At 39.7% G+C, this 16,670-nt stretch overlaps 1 protein-coding gene across 6 annotated transcripts in view; it reads right to left on the bottom strand.

Annotated features, from left to right (window-relative positions):
• Window positions 1-16,670, bottom strand: part of OSBPL8 (oxysterol binding protein like 8) — a 151,113-nt gene that overhangs the window by 117,068 nt on the left and 17,375 nt on the right. For 2 of the 6 annotated variants that reach the window (XM_038419056.2, XM_043493061.1), the window contains exons 2-3: window positions 15,714-15,750; window positions 7,760-7,897 (exon numbers count right to left, since the gene is read on the bottom strand). In XM_038419056.2, the coding sequence (XP_038274984.1) occupies window positions 7,760-7,897; window positions 15,714-15,750 (175 nt within the window). Of the gene's footprint in view, window positions 1-7,759; window positions 7,898-12,283; window positions 12,329-15,713; window positions 15,751-16,670 lie in introns of those variants that run through there. The other 4 variants (XM_043493035.1, XM_038419083.2, XM_043493020.1 and 1 more) reach the window with 3 other exon arrangements.

The following is a 16,670-nucleotide window of genomic DNA, read 5'->3' as shown; positions in this document are numbered from 1 at the left end:
AAGCACTTAATTCACACCTTTACAGAAATAATAAAACTGGCTCAATTAACCACCCATATTGGTCAGTTCATTTGCATGAAGACAGACACTAAAGTAACTTGTTTGTATTGTCGCAGAAAAAATCCACCAACAATGGACTGAGACCCCATTGTATTAGGCCTACATTGCAAAATAAAGTGTGTCCCTGTCTCAAAAACTTATATAAGCACAAGATGAGACAACAGGAGGGACAACAGAGTATCATGACATGATTACTGTAGTATGATCTAGCCTATTGCTTTTATAAATATTTACCCAGCTTCCTTTTTTTTTTGGTTTAAATTTACAGACTAGTCTCAATTATTTTGGTGAGCAAAAGTAGAGCCAGTAAAGAACTCAATGAATGCTTGACCACATCTATATCATCAGACATAATGGTTACATTAGGGGATTTATATAAAAAAAGTATTAGGAAACTAAGTATACAGGTACTGCATTGCTATATCTTATTCTTGATCAGCAAAGTATTCATAGGAAAGAATCACCACAAACTTGTTTTAGAAGGTTTATTAATATTAAAGTTAGACAAATTTTACAGCAAGACTGTTCCTAGAGGAAGTATAGACTACAGCATGAGTCAGGAAGTTATGTACCTGTTGCAATGAAATGTTAGCAGCTTTTAGAAAATATACCATAATTAGCAGTCAGTAGTGCAGAAGACCATAGTAAAATAAATCTGGGAAAACACTAAACAGAACAAAGTAGTAAGTCAGTGGTATTTTGGGATGAATTCTTAAGTGTCTCATCTGAATTCTTCCCAAATATATTGACTTTTTTCCACCCCGTAGTCAAAACGGAAAACAAAAACACAATGAAAGCTCAAAATTAACTGATGAAAATACAGCAAACTAAGAGCAGAATATTTTTATTTAAATAAGTCAAGAAATGCCTATCCAAGACCACAGCCATCCTAACACACCATTAACAACATAATTAAAATTTCAACAGCATTAAATGATCAATTTGATAGGAACTCAGCCAGCCATCTACACAAATTTCTTTCTGCCCCATCTACCTTCTCCAAGAACCTGAACACCTGTCCTTTGAAGCATGCCCAGAAGGTCAACAAAAATTCAGACTAAAGGGCCATAGTATGCTCAGGAAGGTTTGTTAAACTGACCCGGTCACATTTAGATTTGCAACAGATCTACTGCAGAAAGATCCTGGGAGTCCAAGGGGAAAAAAATGGCTGTCTGTGAGAGGAGGACTTAAAGAAACTTGACAAGTAAGAAATTAGACTTCTCTAATATACTTTGCCATTGCAGATAGCAGAATGCCTACAGCAGTACCCATTCTTGTAAATAGAACTATGAGAAGATGACAACTTACAGCACCTACCCCAAAAGAAACTGTCATATATTTCCTGTAAAATTTAGGGTGAAACTCAACTGACTACTTGACAGTCCCAGTGAAGTTCCACAATGGAGGTCAACACTGCCCAAGTGGAAGGTGTCATTATTCTTTGGAGAAAGGAAGGAATTTAACAAATCAAACACACACTTTTGGCAAGCAGGGAGAATCTTAAAATTCACCCTCCAGAAGAATCAGTATTGCATACAACTGTAAGAATTCCCGTGGGTTTAATGCTTGCAGAATGGATGTCAGGATTTCCATCCACCAGAGAGAGGAAATTCTCAGAGATTGTTAATTTCTTCTAAATCATAATAGATGGAATGGTACAGAAGGCTCCTGAGATACATTTAATATACTGAAGTATCATAGTCATCATTCGTTGGAAAGGAATTACTTAAATTTGCATTACTTTATTCAAAAATTCTGCTATTTGCTTCAAGTCATTTTGGGGACTAGGAGGGGGGGGGAAGAAATAAACAAGTCTCACATATTGATGACTTCCACATTGAACACACACAATGCATATTTTATTTGTTCCACACAACTGTAAATCATCACAGGCCTATTATACAGAAACTGGGTAATTCCCTGACACCTTCATTTAGTGTCTCAAAGGACGAGGTTACTTACCAGCAACTGGAGATTTTTTGAGATGTATGGTCTCTATCTGTATTCCACAGAGAGTTACACATGCACACCACACAACCGGAGTCAGAGAATTGGAAAGTAGTGTCTGTTGGTCCGCGCATGCATCCTGACTTGCCTCATGCTTCTATCTAAGGTGATAAAGGGCAGGATAGACCAAACACATCTCCAGTTCCTTCTTCATCACAAATCTGAGAGATCCACAGCAGAGGGGAAAGAGGGTGGGAAATGGAATACAGATAGGGACCATACATCTCGAAGAACCTCCAGTTACAGGTAAGTAACCTCCTTTTCTTCTTCAAGTGATGGTCCCTATTGTATTCTACTGATGGAGATTGACAAGCAGTACCTAAAGTTGGTGGAGGATGCGAGAATGATGATGGAAGGGTCGTGCGGAGGACCACCATGCAAAACAGAATCATAGGGTAAAAAGGGACTGCAATAATCATCTAATCTAACCCCCTGTCAAAATGCAGGATTTGTTGTGTCTAAACCATCCAAGACAGATGTCTATCCAGCCTCCTTTTGTAAACCTCCAGTGAAGAAGTTTCCACAACCTTGTAAGGCAGTCTGTTCCATTGTCCTCCTCTTCTTTTTCCTAAGATTTAATCTAAATCTGCTATCCAGTAGTTTGAACCCATTGCCTCTTGCCCTCCCCTCTGTGGCAAGAGAGAAGAACTTTTCTCCATGTTTTTTATGGCAGCCTTTCAAGTATTTGAAGACCACTATCATATTTGCCCCACTTAATCTCCTCTTTCCAAACTAAATATACCCAGTTCCTTCAGCCTTTGTTCGTATGGCTTGCATTCCATCCCTTTGATCATCTTCGTTGTTTGCCTCTAGACCCTTTCCAGTTTCGCTACATCCTTTCTATACACTGATGACCAAAACTGGACACAGTACTGCTGAGTCCAACAGTGAGTCCAACCAACTGACGCCTAACCAGTGCCAAGTAGTGGTACTATCACCTCCCATGACTTTTATGCTGTGCCTCTGTTAATGCAACCTAAAATAGCATTTGCTTTTTTTGCAACAGCATCGCATTGCTGATTCACGTTGAGGCTGTGATCCACCACAACTCCCAGATCCTTCTCAGCAGTGCTGCTGCTAATCCAGTTTTCCCCTATTCTGTATTTGTGCATTTGGTTTTTCTTCCCTAAATGTTGCACCTTACATTTGTCTTTGTTGAATTTCATTTTGTTGTCTATAGCTCAATTCTCCAATTTATCAAGATCCCTCTGAATTTTAGTTCTATCCTCCAAAGTACTGGCAAGCACCACTAGCTTTGTCTCATCTGAAAATTTGATCAGTCTGCTCTCTATACCTCCATCTAGGTCATTAATGAAGATGTTAAACAACACCTAACCCAGAACAGATTCCTGGGAAACCCCACTTGAGACCTCCCTCCAATCTGACATCATTCCATTAATAGTTACCCTTTATTTACAGTTATATAACAAATTATGGATCCACTTATTGATAGTTCTGTCAACCCTACATTTTTCCATCTTATTTATCAGAATGTCATGTGGGACTGCGTCAAAAGCCTTGCTGAAGTCCAGGTATATTGTGTCCACCACATTCCCCCAATCCACCAAATCAGTTACCCTGTCAAAAAAGGAAATCAAACTGGTTTGGCATGATTTGTTCTTGGTAAATCCATGCTGGCTGCTAGTGATCACCCCTTCTTCCTCCAAGTATTCACAAATTGAATGTTTTATACATTGCTCTAGTAACTTCCCAGGTTTCAAAGTCAGGCTGACTGGTCTATAATTTCCCAGCTCTTCCTCTCTCTCCTTTTTAAAGATGGGCATGTGTTAGCCCTTCTCCAGTCTTCCAGCACCTCTCGTCATCCGTGAGTTTGTAAATATTATTGCTAGTGGCTCTGAGATTTCTTCCTCTGGTGAACAGCATCTGGCCCCATGGATTTGAATTCATTTAAACTGGTCAGAAGATCTTTTACGCCTTCTTTACTTAACCTGATCTGCATCCTTTCCCCTTTATTGTCTATGGTCACTTTCCTAATCATCTGGTCACATGTTATTTTTTGTGAGACGACTGAAGCAAAGCAGGCATTGAGCAGCTCTGCCTTTCTATTATCTTTCATTACCAGCTGAAGCAAATGAAGCATCCACTGCCAAGTCTTGCACCGGGGTATAAAGTGTTGTGAAGCTGTGCACCCAACTCCACATGGCTGCTTTACTTATGTCTATAAGAGAAACGCCCTGGCGGGAGGCCATGGTGGTAGCTTGCGCTCTAGAGGAGCAAGCCTATATCCCTGCAGGGGAGGTAGGCCCAACAGCTGGTAGCAGAGTTTGATGCAGTCAGAAATCCACCTGAAGAGAGTCTCTGAGTGGAGATGGCCTGTCCCCATAGTCTCTCAGCTATTGCAATGAATATTCGAGGGGAATTTCTGATAGGTTTCATTCTCTGCAGGAAGGTCAGCACATGCCTGACATTGAGGGAATGGAGCCAACATTCTTGTGTGGAACCATGTGGTTTTGGAAAGAAAACAGGTAAAAGTGAATAGCTTAGTTAACCTGGGCTATCACCGTGGCAGAAATTTAGGGTGTAGACATAAGGAAATTTTCTCCTTGTGGAATATTGTGAATGGCAGGTCTGCCATCATAGCACAGAGTTCACTGACTCTCCTCGCTGCAGTGATAGCTACCAGGAAATGAACTTTAATGGAAAGGAGGGACAAGGAGGAGATTGCCAGTGACTCAAGCGGGCCGGGGGGGGGGGTGGGTCATTAAAACTGAAAATACCAAATTCAAGTCCCATTGAGATGCGACCATTTGGTGGAGAGGGAAGGTTCTGAGTAGGCTCTTCCAAAATCTAAGGTGTGTAAAAACAAAAAAATCTCTGCACCGGTGGATAGAATATGCTAATTGCAGCCAAGTGGACAGTCAAACGTGCTGAGGGCGAGACCCGATGACTTCAGGGATAGAATGTAGTCCAGAATCAGGGGGATTTCCACCTCTTCTGGTGGAGCTCCTTTAAGTTGGGCCCAAGAGGAAAAGCACCTCCACTTCGCCCAGTAGCATTGTCTAGTGGAGTCCTTCCTGCTATTAGAGAGAACGTCTTGTACAGCCGAGGAGCATGCTCGTTCTAGAGTAGATGCCCATCGAATTACCACACCCTGGGAAGGAACAGATGTGGATTAGGGTGTCTGATTCTGCCACCAAGTTGGGTGAGGAGATCAGGAAAGTTCAGGATGGGATCAGGGGACGAGAAGACATGCGAAGTAGATTGGGGAACCAGAACTGTTTGGGCCCTGAGGATGACAGTCACCCTGTCTCATTGGATTTTGAGGAGAAATTGAGGTAGGAGTGGCAGTGGAAGAAATACATAATTGAATTGGTCTGACCACAAGAGTAGAAGAGCATCACCCTGGGAGTGACAGCCGATGCCTTCTCTGGAGCAGTACGTGGTGCATCTGCTGTTGGTCTGAAAAGTAAATAGGCCCTTGGCAGGGATTCCTCATTGTTTGAAGATATTGCATAGCACCGTATTGTGAAGCTCCCATTTGTGGTCACTTGCAATGTGTCTGCTGAGCAAGTCCGCGAGCACGTTCTGTGTTCCCAGAGGTAAGTTGCATATAGGGCAATTTGATGCATGATGCACCAGTTCCAGAGCTTCACCATTTCTGTGCAGAGAGCGAGGGTTCTCGCTCCCCCTTGTTTGTTGATATAGAAAACTGTGGTGGTGTTGGCTGACATGATGAGGATATGATGAGACTGAAAGAGTGGGGGAAATGATTTGCACAACCTTTGCACTGCTTCAAGTTCCAGGATGTTGATGTGCATCCTGGACTCGAGAAGGGTCCACGTGTCTTGTGCTGTGCGGTTGTCCATATGGGTTTCCTAGCCTATTAGGGAAGCATCAGTGATGATAATTTTGCTTGGAAAGGAGGGAAGAAGGGGAACCCCCAGCAGTCCATGAGCCAGGGGGAGATGGGAACATGTTGTCCATCCACCGTAGTAGGGACAGTAGCACCCATTTCTTTAGCCTAAGGTCCAAAGAGTGATGGTTCGGTGAGTACAAGGAATGGAGCCATGTCTGGAGGCAGTAAAGATGAAGTCTCACGGAAAGGGGAAACATAGGCACAAAGCTATGTGGCCCAGAAGAGACATGTCTTGACTGGTACATGTGGGTCATTCACGAAGTGAGATATGATAGCATTCATTGCCTGAAACCTGTCTGTGGGCAGGTATGTGTGACACACTGTACCTCAAAATGGCACCCTGTAACCTCCATATTCATCATTCATGTATGGTTGTGATATTTTATACAAAGCATGCCATGTATCATATGAAAGGTCATGATCTGCTGAACCCCATTGTTCCATCCAAATATGTATATTGTTAGTGTGCATCCAGTTATGACATTTTTCTGTATAGTTGTTACTAAAATACGTTGTAAATTTGCTAGTGGCATAGAAAGGACGCCCCCACCCAGGAGGGTGTTCTACAACCATCAATCAGCAGGGGAATTGTAATCAGGGGATTTACAATTCAATGACAATTGTGTAAGCACCACACAATGGGAACTGCTCGACCCCATGACTCAGTTGCACAAGACGACTCCAGGGGGACTGCCTAACCCAGTGACTCAGCAAAGTCTACCAGCACATGTCTGGGCAAGTGTCTTCTAGGAAAATGGACTAAGGATATAAAACAGGGAACAGTGACAGCATGCTTTCGCCTTTCTTCTCCCCCACCTATGCTGGAAGCAACAAGAACACTGAGAAGACAAAAACTTCAACTGAAGAGACTGTTCCATGCTTAAGATAGGCCTGTGTATTAAGCATTGCAACATCCAGTGGGGTGAGAAAACTGCTTGATCTAAATACTGCCTAGTGCAATAAGGTTTAAGATTTAGATTGTGTTCTTATCTTTTATTTTCTTTGGTAACTAGCTCTGAACTCTTATGCCTACCACTTATAATCACTTAAAATCCATCTTTCTGTAGTTAATAAATCTGTTTTATATTTTACCTAAAACAGTGTGGTTTAGTTGAAGTGTTTGGGATGTTTCATGTTTCCATCTGCTGGAAAATAAGATTAAATCCATCATTTGAGCTTGCATAGGACATCCCAGTAAGGGATATGTTTCTCATGTTGTGTATTAAGTAACAAGTGTAAATATCTTATCACGCAGATAAAAATAACCACATCCATATACTAGATTTTTCAATAATCCTACATTCTGCGATGCCACTTAGTATAATTGATGATGAATAAACCTTTCTGCATCAAGTTACATTTTCTTGAAGCACTTTTACAAATGTATCGTATAAACATTCTTGCATAAAATGCTTAGATGTGACATAAATAGCAGTTACAAGATTAGATGCGGTCACCTTTATTCACTGTCACAATACAGAATATTTCTCCACAATTCAAAATGTGTACTTTATGTAAAACAGTGTCAAGAGCTATTCTTTAATCCTCTTCTGTTGTGCAATTAACAACTTTTACTTTAGTGGTACGAAGAATTGCATACAATCTGCTTTGGCTAACAGAATAATTTAAGTTAATTATATTGGAAGCTTTTACACACAGGGTACTTAGACAAGTTTCCCTTTCTGAAACCTCATTTTTGAAAGCAATATTTTGTCAAGAACTGAACTAATATTTGATGCTTGGGTTGGAATAGGTAACAACTGCCAAGTTTGGAATATTTTAAGCCCTTCAGTAATAGAAGTAGAGGTCTCTTACCATGGCTGTGGACAGTTCCTGGACTGAGCGTCGGCTGGAGTAGATCTTTGGTTGGAGTGAGATGTGCTTCTTTCCCCTGGCGCTGGCTCATCTTTCCTGGAGTCAGAAGGTGTGATTCATCACTGTTTGTTACCACAGCTGGAACATAAAAAGGATTGTCACTCGACTATAGAAATCTATGCCTGACAAGGAAATAAATGACAGCAATTAAATAATCTTTAATTACTGAAAATCTGCCCTTCAGATTAAATCCTTGGAACCTTCATTTTCTAACCCACAGTGCTCTTTCCTCTCTAACAGCCTAAGGAATTTCCTAACCGGCGAGTTGGTTGGGGTGGTCAGGGTGAATAGACAATGGTCTGGGAGAGTGAAGCATACAGCAGAGGAAAAGAGTATTGGGAATCAGGAAAGCTGTGTGGCTAGAATCCTCTATAATAACCCATTGCAAACATATTCCTATAGGTAAAGTGGAGGGTGGAGGGGTAACACTTGAAATCCAGCTTCCCCTCTGGATCCAGTCTGTGGGAATCCTTAGTATAGCACAGGCCATGGCTGCAGCTCGCCAACTCAAGTGTCTCAGTTGCAAGACTATGTGTTTGTTCCTAAAAGCTATCAATGGACGCACATTACCATAGCAAATATGTAGCCCTCTGGTGAGGGATTGGGCAGAGGAGCAATGGAGAGAGATTAAAAAGCACAAGTGAATAAAAATAGAAATTTCCTCTATGAAGTTTGCAAACAATGGCAGGGATGAGGGGGAAATTGAACATCATCTTTTTAAAAAAGCTTTATAGAATAAATGCTGTAGTAATAAATGGCCAGTAATCACTGACCACTTTACTCGTATTCACCTATAAGCTGTTCAGGGTAGGGACTGTACCCTTCTTCTGTAACAGTACAGTGGCTGGTACACTGTGGATGTTATTGGAACGAGTAGTCATGACTAATGAAACAAAGGGGGGGGGGATAAACACCAAAATGAAGACTGGGAGATTACAAAGGGTGCCTAATTCAACAAGTCACCACGTGACAGGCTGCAAAAATAAGAAGATATGGAGCCCCTTGGCTGCAGACTTCACGATGCCTTAAGATTTCCATACATCTCTTCAGACTGAGCTTCTGAACTGTACTTTTAAACCACATCAGATTAGGAGTTTAACTTCCAGACATGACATTCCAAAGAACGGATGCCTGATGGCTTGTTTCATTATTATTATCACTAAGTTATTTTTTCCACAAAGGTGGCAATGACCAGTGAAGACAGCATAAAGAGTAAAAGGACAGTATGAGTGCCCACTTTATAGCTCTATTCTGGACAAACTATGAATACTTATGTGACCTGCTGATCAGGAAAGTTGGGTGAAAAAGTAGAACTTCCTCTCCCTCATCCTGACTGGGGAAGGAGGAAAGAGTCGGGTTAAAAATCAAATGCTTTTTCAAGAGATCCAAACGTATCAGTTCTGGCAGGCCGGTACTCCAGAGCCACCATATAAGCCAACATAAAAGCAAAATGCAAATGTGCAGAAGATCTATAAAGGAAACAAAATTTCACTTTAGAGCTTTGGTGGATTATGAACAGTTCTAAGAAAAAATTATGACTCTGTTCTTTAAAATTATATATTTTAATTTGTTTTAAAACAGCAACGTTGAAGTATATAACAAATAAGCAATTAAAATCTAGAATTTTGAAAGATAATTCCCCTCTCCTGCCATTTGATTCAGCCAAAAAAAGCCTTTTACATTTTTCACATCTCTTCCTTCATACTGTTGCAATGGAGCTGCAATTTCATTTCTGCTATTACATGCAGTGGAGTAACCGACAATTTGAAGAGAGTCACCATGTATAGAACTATAATGCCCTCTGCTGGTTCCTGGAAGCAAAATCATGTCAAGTTCTCCAATTTTGACATTGTAATGTCCAGATTGCCTCCAATTGTGTGTCCAGTGTACACATATCAATCAAAATCACATGTACTCCAAAGGAGAACACTAAGGTTTTTAGTATTAATTGGTTATTTATATAACCATACCAAAGTAACACTGCACAAAATATTGCCAAAGTAAGTTTACCTGAACCAAGAACCTCTTTAGGGGCACTTATATTACCAGTATTATATTTTTAACTTTTCCTAACTTTTTAAAAATCGATGTAGTAGTTGCTGCTTTTCAGTTTTTATTTAAGACATAATGAGGAATACTCTTGGTTAGTTGTCACAGCTAACTCAGAATGCTAATCCCTCAGTGCATGGCTCACTAATACACAGAACATAAATGAATTTAGTACTTTCTTTAGTAAAAACAGTCATGTTTTAAGGAAAAGTTTACCACCACCCACCGTTGAAAGTTTGAAGTTTGCGATGTACCCAACACATACAGTGTTGTAGTGCCACTGCAAAGTTCACGTAGTCAAGATACTGAAACAGCGATGGCGCACACTCATGAAGTCTTGCAAAGATATTCTCTGGCAATATTTGCAAACCATTCCTTTTGAACTGTTATGTGGTATAGTGTATGTGTTTAAGTTAGTTTATATGTGCTGCAAGGCAAGGACTTTGTCTTTTAACTGTATTTGCACTTATGAAGCTTTAACATTAGCCTCTTCAATTGAGGGGGCTCTTCAAAAAAAAGTTAATCTGTAAAGCTGAAAGTGATCAATAAAAGAGAAGAGTTCAAAGTTGTTAAACTCCAATGGTATTTGTCAGCATAGCGTCACAGAAAACCCCAAACCTTCCCCCCAATCGCTATGGGCTCTCCTTTTGGTATGTGCCTGGTAAGCAGGCCAGATGACAGTGTGGGGCCATTTACCCTATGCAAGATCTAAGGGAGCCTCAACGTCTTATTCTGTTATAACAAGTAGCTTTTATTAAGGCCGACTTTCAGAAGTGCTGTATATCCACAACTCCAACTGAAGACAATGGGAGCATCAAATTCTTGAGCATCTTGGTAAAATTATGCCCTATATGTCTGCGATGGGCAGTACCCAGAAGCTTTAGATTCCTAATTGGTACAAAGCTCTTTTGGAAACACTTAAACAGCCTACTTCACTTTAAATGGAAACAAGAATTTAAAAATAATCAAAATGAATATTTTTCAAAAGCTATGTACTAAGGTAAGTAAATGGAAACATGCCCAAAACAGGCCATTAACATGTTTGTAACCAAATAAATCATTCTGAGTTTAAAAAGGAATAAGAGTGCTAGGAAAGGAAACAAAAAATAGTTACTGGTATAATGAACACTGAATGTTACCATATAAAGTATGCCCTCATTTTGAAGACACTGAACTAAATGTATTTCAACTCCCTTTACAGCTTTGTACTGAAGGAGTGGCATCACAACAAAATTAAAGACTGTACACAGGACATGATCCTTTCATGAAATGAGCTATCCAATATTACTGCAGTTTGGAACTTGTATTTTTGAAGTATCAATGAAAACTACTAAGCTTTAAATAGCAGTTTCAAGAGTCTATGAGCTCGCAAATCCTAGTTTAAAAAACACTCCTTCCAATACAAATTGCTATATAGTCAACAAGCTGGCCCACTAAGCTCTGTACAACATTTCAGTTACTTAAGACAGTATGGCTGTACAATGATATCAACTATCCTAGAAAGTTTTAATACCTCAAGCTTAATACTACTTAAGCAGAAGCAGTCTAGCATTATTTATAGGGCACAGACCATCTAAATAAAATCCACACCTTCATTGCACCCTGTTAAGGTGAATTATGGTGGATCAGGGCATCATCAAAATCAGTAAATATCAGTTCCCATAAATAGCATACCAGTGATCAAAGAAAGCCAGGAGGATCTTCCTTCAACATATTGTAGACTTGGGAATCTGATTTTCCAGCAGTTTAAGCAAGGAACAATGTTAAGATCTTCTTTTTAAAGGGGTGGCCCTCATCACGATGGCAGGCCCCTAACAGTTTTTAATACTGAATATATAAAGATTTAGACCAACTCAGAGGAGATGCTAGTTCAGTTTAGCTGTAAGTATATTTGGACACCAACTCAAACTCAAAAAGTTCATGATGTCTATATGATTCAGGGCCCTCAAATGGATGTTAGGAAGCATTTCAAAACTGAGCTCTAACTACAATTTTGTTAATTAACTCTGAGTCCTCCTTAGACACCTACAGCATCCAGTGCCTCAAACATTGGATTACGTTCACAGTATCCATGTGAAATAGGACAGCATTATACAGATGGGGAATTCAAACATGGCAAGATTAAATAACTCCCCCAAAGCCATTCAGCAAGTCTATGCCAGAGCTACGAATTGAATTTCCTTCACCACAATATCATTTTCTCCTCCTACTCAATAGATAGCATTTCAACTTACTGTTCTCCTTCTCTGGCCCCAGCACCGGATACGAAGAGTGCCACACCTAGGTCCTTGCATATGAGGAGTAAGAGACTAAGTTCTGGTCTTAAACTCTGATCCCCATATGAGGGAATATTCCAACACCAGTAAGACCAGTAGGCTAGGCCAACAACTCTGTTTTCAGAACATTTGTATTTACCTTTTTCCGTTTCCTCACACTTGCCTCTTATCAGCTGTTGGGATGCTAGTTCACAGCAAGTCAATAACAGAAGATATGAAATGAAGAATTGAAATGAAAAATTACAAATTAGAGTCTATGTCAAATTTGCACAGATTCTGCAGTGGAAGCTATTTTAAGTATCTGAAATGGCAAGTTACCTTTTCATTTGTTTCGATATTGAGAATATAGTAAGAGATCTTTAATATAATGCATTGGAAACTCAGTGCCACAATGGATTCCAATAAAATTCTATTCCAGCACTGTCAACCCTGAGCACTCAAAAAAGCAGAACAGCCTTCCAAAGTAAAGTTATGAGATTGGCTTTAAAACAAGATTTTTTGGATGAGATTTAAAAAAAAATACATTTTAGGTTATTTTTATTTTCCTTCTGGTGTTTAAGGGTTTAGGGTTCAACATTTTCAAGCTTTTCTTTGCAGCTCTAAGGCCTAGAAATTTACTTTACATAAGAATCTCAGCTTTCATTAAAAAAAGTAAAAAGAGGACTCCAAGAACTAGAGATTTAAGAGAAATACCAAATACTATGCTACTCAACAGAAATCACATCACAGGAGTTAGCAATGCTTCAATATATAAAAGGCTTCACTCCAGTGAACACTAATATATCAGGAGTACTTGTGGCACCTTAGAGACTAACAAATTTATTAGAGCATAAGCTTTCGTGAGCTACATCGGAAATGCATCCGATGAAGTGAGCTGTAGCTCACAAAAGCTTATGCTCTAATAAATTTGTTAGTCTCTAAGGTGCCACAAGTACTCCTTTTCTTTTTGCGAATACAGACTAACACGGCTGCTACTCTGAAACTAATATATCAGAATCCCAAAATTCCATATTTAAACAACATTCCAGTTCCAGCCTATATTAAGCGGAGTCTGTAATTTAAAATACATAAAATTCTCATGTAATCAAAGCCTTTAAGAGATCTCTTGTACCACTGTCTGTAGCTCATGAGATGGGAAGTGAAAACTAGAGATGTAACAGAATATCAGAGAACAAGTGTTAATAAGACATCAGTAATTTGAATTTCTTTAAAAAAAAAAAAAAAGCCTAAAGCATTAATCAGCAGCAATTTAAGTACGTGCCTTCTTAGAACGCGTCCTTTAAAGATTAAGCCTCAAGTACTTAGTGCCACCAAACAGTCCTTTATAATAATCAGGCCCAAGCCTTAGAATCTGATTTCCCTTTATTTGAGACTTATCTCATCTTCAGTTTGAATTTGCTGTATGAACTACATGCAAGCTCACGATACTCATTTTCCGTTGGTGTTCACTGAAACTGGACTAGTGCTTGGAAAAGTATACTGATCCACTGCATACATCCGATGAAGTGAGCAGTAGCTCACGAAAGCTTATGCTCAAAGAAATTTCTTCTGGATCTCCAAAGTATTTGAGCTAAAGTAATTAGTGTTCCATTCTCTGGTTTAGCAACTTCCCTTTTTCTACAAGAGGCCTCTGGAGTGGAGACCTTTTAAGGCAATTAACTGAAGAGCTGTCCTCTTGCAACGAAGAGCCATGACAAAACATGGCCCACAGACACTTTGAGGCAGTTAGTCTTAGAAATGAAACACCTTTTCTCACCAAACCCCCATCCTCAACATAAACACATCTCTTTTGAACTTCAGGTTAAAGGATATGACAATTGGCCAAATCTCTTCACAATGCACATTCAATGAAACCTCAAATGAGATTTGAAAATCTAAACTTCTGACCTCATGCTCAAAAGATGTTTTCTTTCAAAACCCCTTCAAAAACAAACTTTAGAGGAGACAAATTCAACACTCTCAAGGTCTCTAGTCTGTCATGTGGAAGCTTTGCTGGGAACTTTCATTGCCAGTTCCAGCCCTCTTATTTACCAAGAGGTCATGGTGGACTCTCTCTAACACTTTTTAAATCAAGATCGGATGTTTTTCTAAAAGACATGCTCTAGGATGGATTTTGGGGAAGTGTCACATAGGAGATCAGACCAGATGATCACAACGGCCCTTTCTGCCCTTGAAATGTATGAATCATACAAGAACTGTCCCAGGATGACGGGTCCTTTAACCAGTCCAACCCATCTTAGCTTGAATTCCCCAAACCCTGGACAAAATAAGCAAAGTCGCATGACAAACAGGTCATGGGGCTAAAGCAGGCATTGTGGGATGGAGAGAAAGCAGAAGCCAGGGGAGAAACTCAACACAGAGAATGGTGAATCCTAGTAAAAAGCCCTGGGAGTTGCTGTTGGTAGACAGTAAGGCAAGACTCAAAAAAGCCCAGGAAAAGATTAGCTGAGAAGACTGACCTTTAGGAAGGAGGGATGGGCCTAGCTTGAGACTGGCCGAAGATTTTGTTTTGTGTTTATTTTGACTTGGATACCCTGGAAAGAATGAAATTTTTCTTTAATGATTTAGCCAGAGGGCCAAGTCACCACAGCAACTAAACCAGGCTACAAAATTGGGAGAACCAGACTGAGTGAAGAGAAACTGAGGCAGCAGTTAGCCCATGACCAGAATGGTGAGCTAGTGATGCTACAAGAACTAAAAAGAAAATTCTGTGAGGGACAGAAAGGCGGCACCATGGTAAAAAAGAAAGTATGTCTAACACCTTAAAACTAAATTCAAACTGACCTACCCATCTGCATGTGACTGAAGATAACAGTATTTGCAAATCGTTTTCAGCAGTAGATAAATTACTTCATTTCACTTTAACAGTTTGAAGAAAAAAGCAATATACAAACCCCCAAACTGATTTGAAAATTTTCTAACAGTAGCGTTCCCATAGGTCACCGGCTTTTTATTAAATAGTATTTTAGTAATAATGCATCCAAACTAGTCTCCCTTGCATGTTGGGATACCTCTTTTTATTCACACTTCAGTATGTGAGAGGGCTTTTTATTAAAACTAATTGGACAACAAGGTACTGAAAGCAAACACTGCCCTATCACTGTACTAGCTTAAAATAAAACAAGCTGCTTCTACCTGTCCTTTTTATTGTTTATATTACAGTAGCACTTGGAGGCCCCAATTCAGATTAGAGCCCAACTGTGTTAGGCATTCTATAAACAGAGTGAAAAGACAGTCCTTTCTTTTCAAGTAATAAATATTTCCATTTTAACTTCAAAACTCCAGATGGCGTGTTAAAGGATTCATATTTTTCTAGCCATGACTGAAGAAGAACACTTCCTATGAATTGTGGGTGGTTTTTTAAATTTAACAAACACCTACGAACAAGATCAACAAGCAGAATAAAGTATTTCTCTAACAGTTGTTGTCCTTGTTATCTCAGTTCTTCAGTTAGGTCATGACACACAAGAAACCCTAGTGTTATGTCCACTGCCCCATGTGCTCGCAAAAGAAGATGGTGACCTTGCCTAATATGCCCAAACATCCTATAGAAGAAGTTAGTCACTTACTTGATGGTCCATGAGAGTCTTTGGTCTCACCATGATTCTGCAAGTGCAATGTAATTGGAGAACGAAGAACAGCGAACAAAAAAAGTCCAGGCCAGGAAGAAGCAAAATGTGCAGAGATGTCAGCAACAGCAGCAAAAGGAAAGAGGAAGCACAACGAAAACAGAGTTAGTTTATCACTAAAATACAGCATGCACATCAATATTAAGGGAAGACTTCAAAAGGACTTAACAGTTCAGAAACAAAACAATGCTGAAGCAACAAAACTGACAAATATGTTTATAGGAAGCCATTATTAGCTTGGATACAGTTAGTGAGCAGCTAATATCCCTTTTTAGATAGACAAAAGTAGGTCTTCTGAAAGATATTCAGCAATTTAGTGTTCTCATTACAACAGAACATGTCTGAAGATCTGTAGTTAAGTCAGTTTCAGAAAACCACAACGTCCTATAAGAGTTCGGATTCTAGGACAATCCATCTAAAACAACAGATTGTTTCTCTCAAATTGTACATGCAAACACAAACATTCCTAAAAGCTCATTAAATGTGGAGCACCCACTAGTATGATGCAGCCAAGCGTAACCATTGATGCAAAATTATTATCTTAGAAGCCTCAGTGTTTTAGTTCAGTAAGCACAGGTACCCATCACACAGCATATTTTTCCTGTGTAGGAAACAAGACAAACAATGGAAACAAGAGTTAAACAGAAAGCATTGTGTCCGTGCATCTCCAAAGAACTGTAAGCTGTATCACAAATTTCCCCCACCTAAGTCTCCACTGAATTATATATAGTTGTAATCACTGCAGGAGGATGGAGTAGTTACAAAGTAACAGCCCACCCCACCTCACTTTTTTGGGGATAGGGATAATTTGACTTGTATTATTAATCATTTATATGCCATTCGTATCCAAAACCCCAGTTAGGATCAGGACCCCTTGGGCTGGGTGCTGTACAGATA

Source organism: Dermochelys coriacea, chromosome 1, assembly GCF_009764565.3.
Source record: "Dermochelys coriacea isolate rDerCor1 chromosome 1, rDerCor1.pri.v4, whole genome shotgun sequence".
Taxonomy (NCBI): domain Eukaryota; kingdom Metazoa; phylum Chordata; order Testudines; family Dermochelyidae; genus Dermochelys; species Dermochelys coriacea.
Note: the sequence above shows the minus strand (reverse complement) of the source record. Positions and strands in the feature narration are given on the sequence as shown.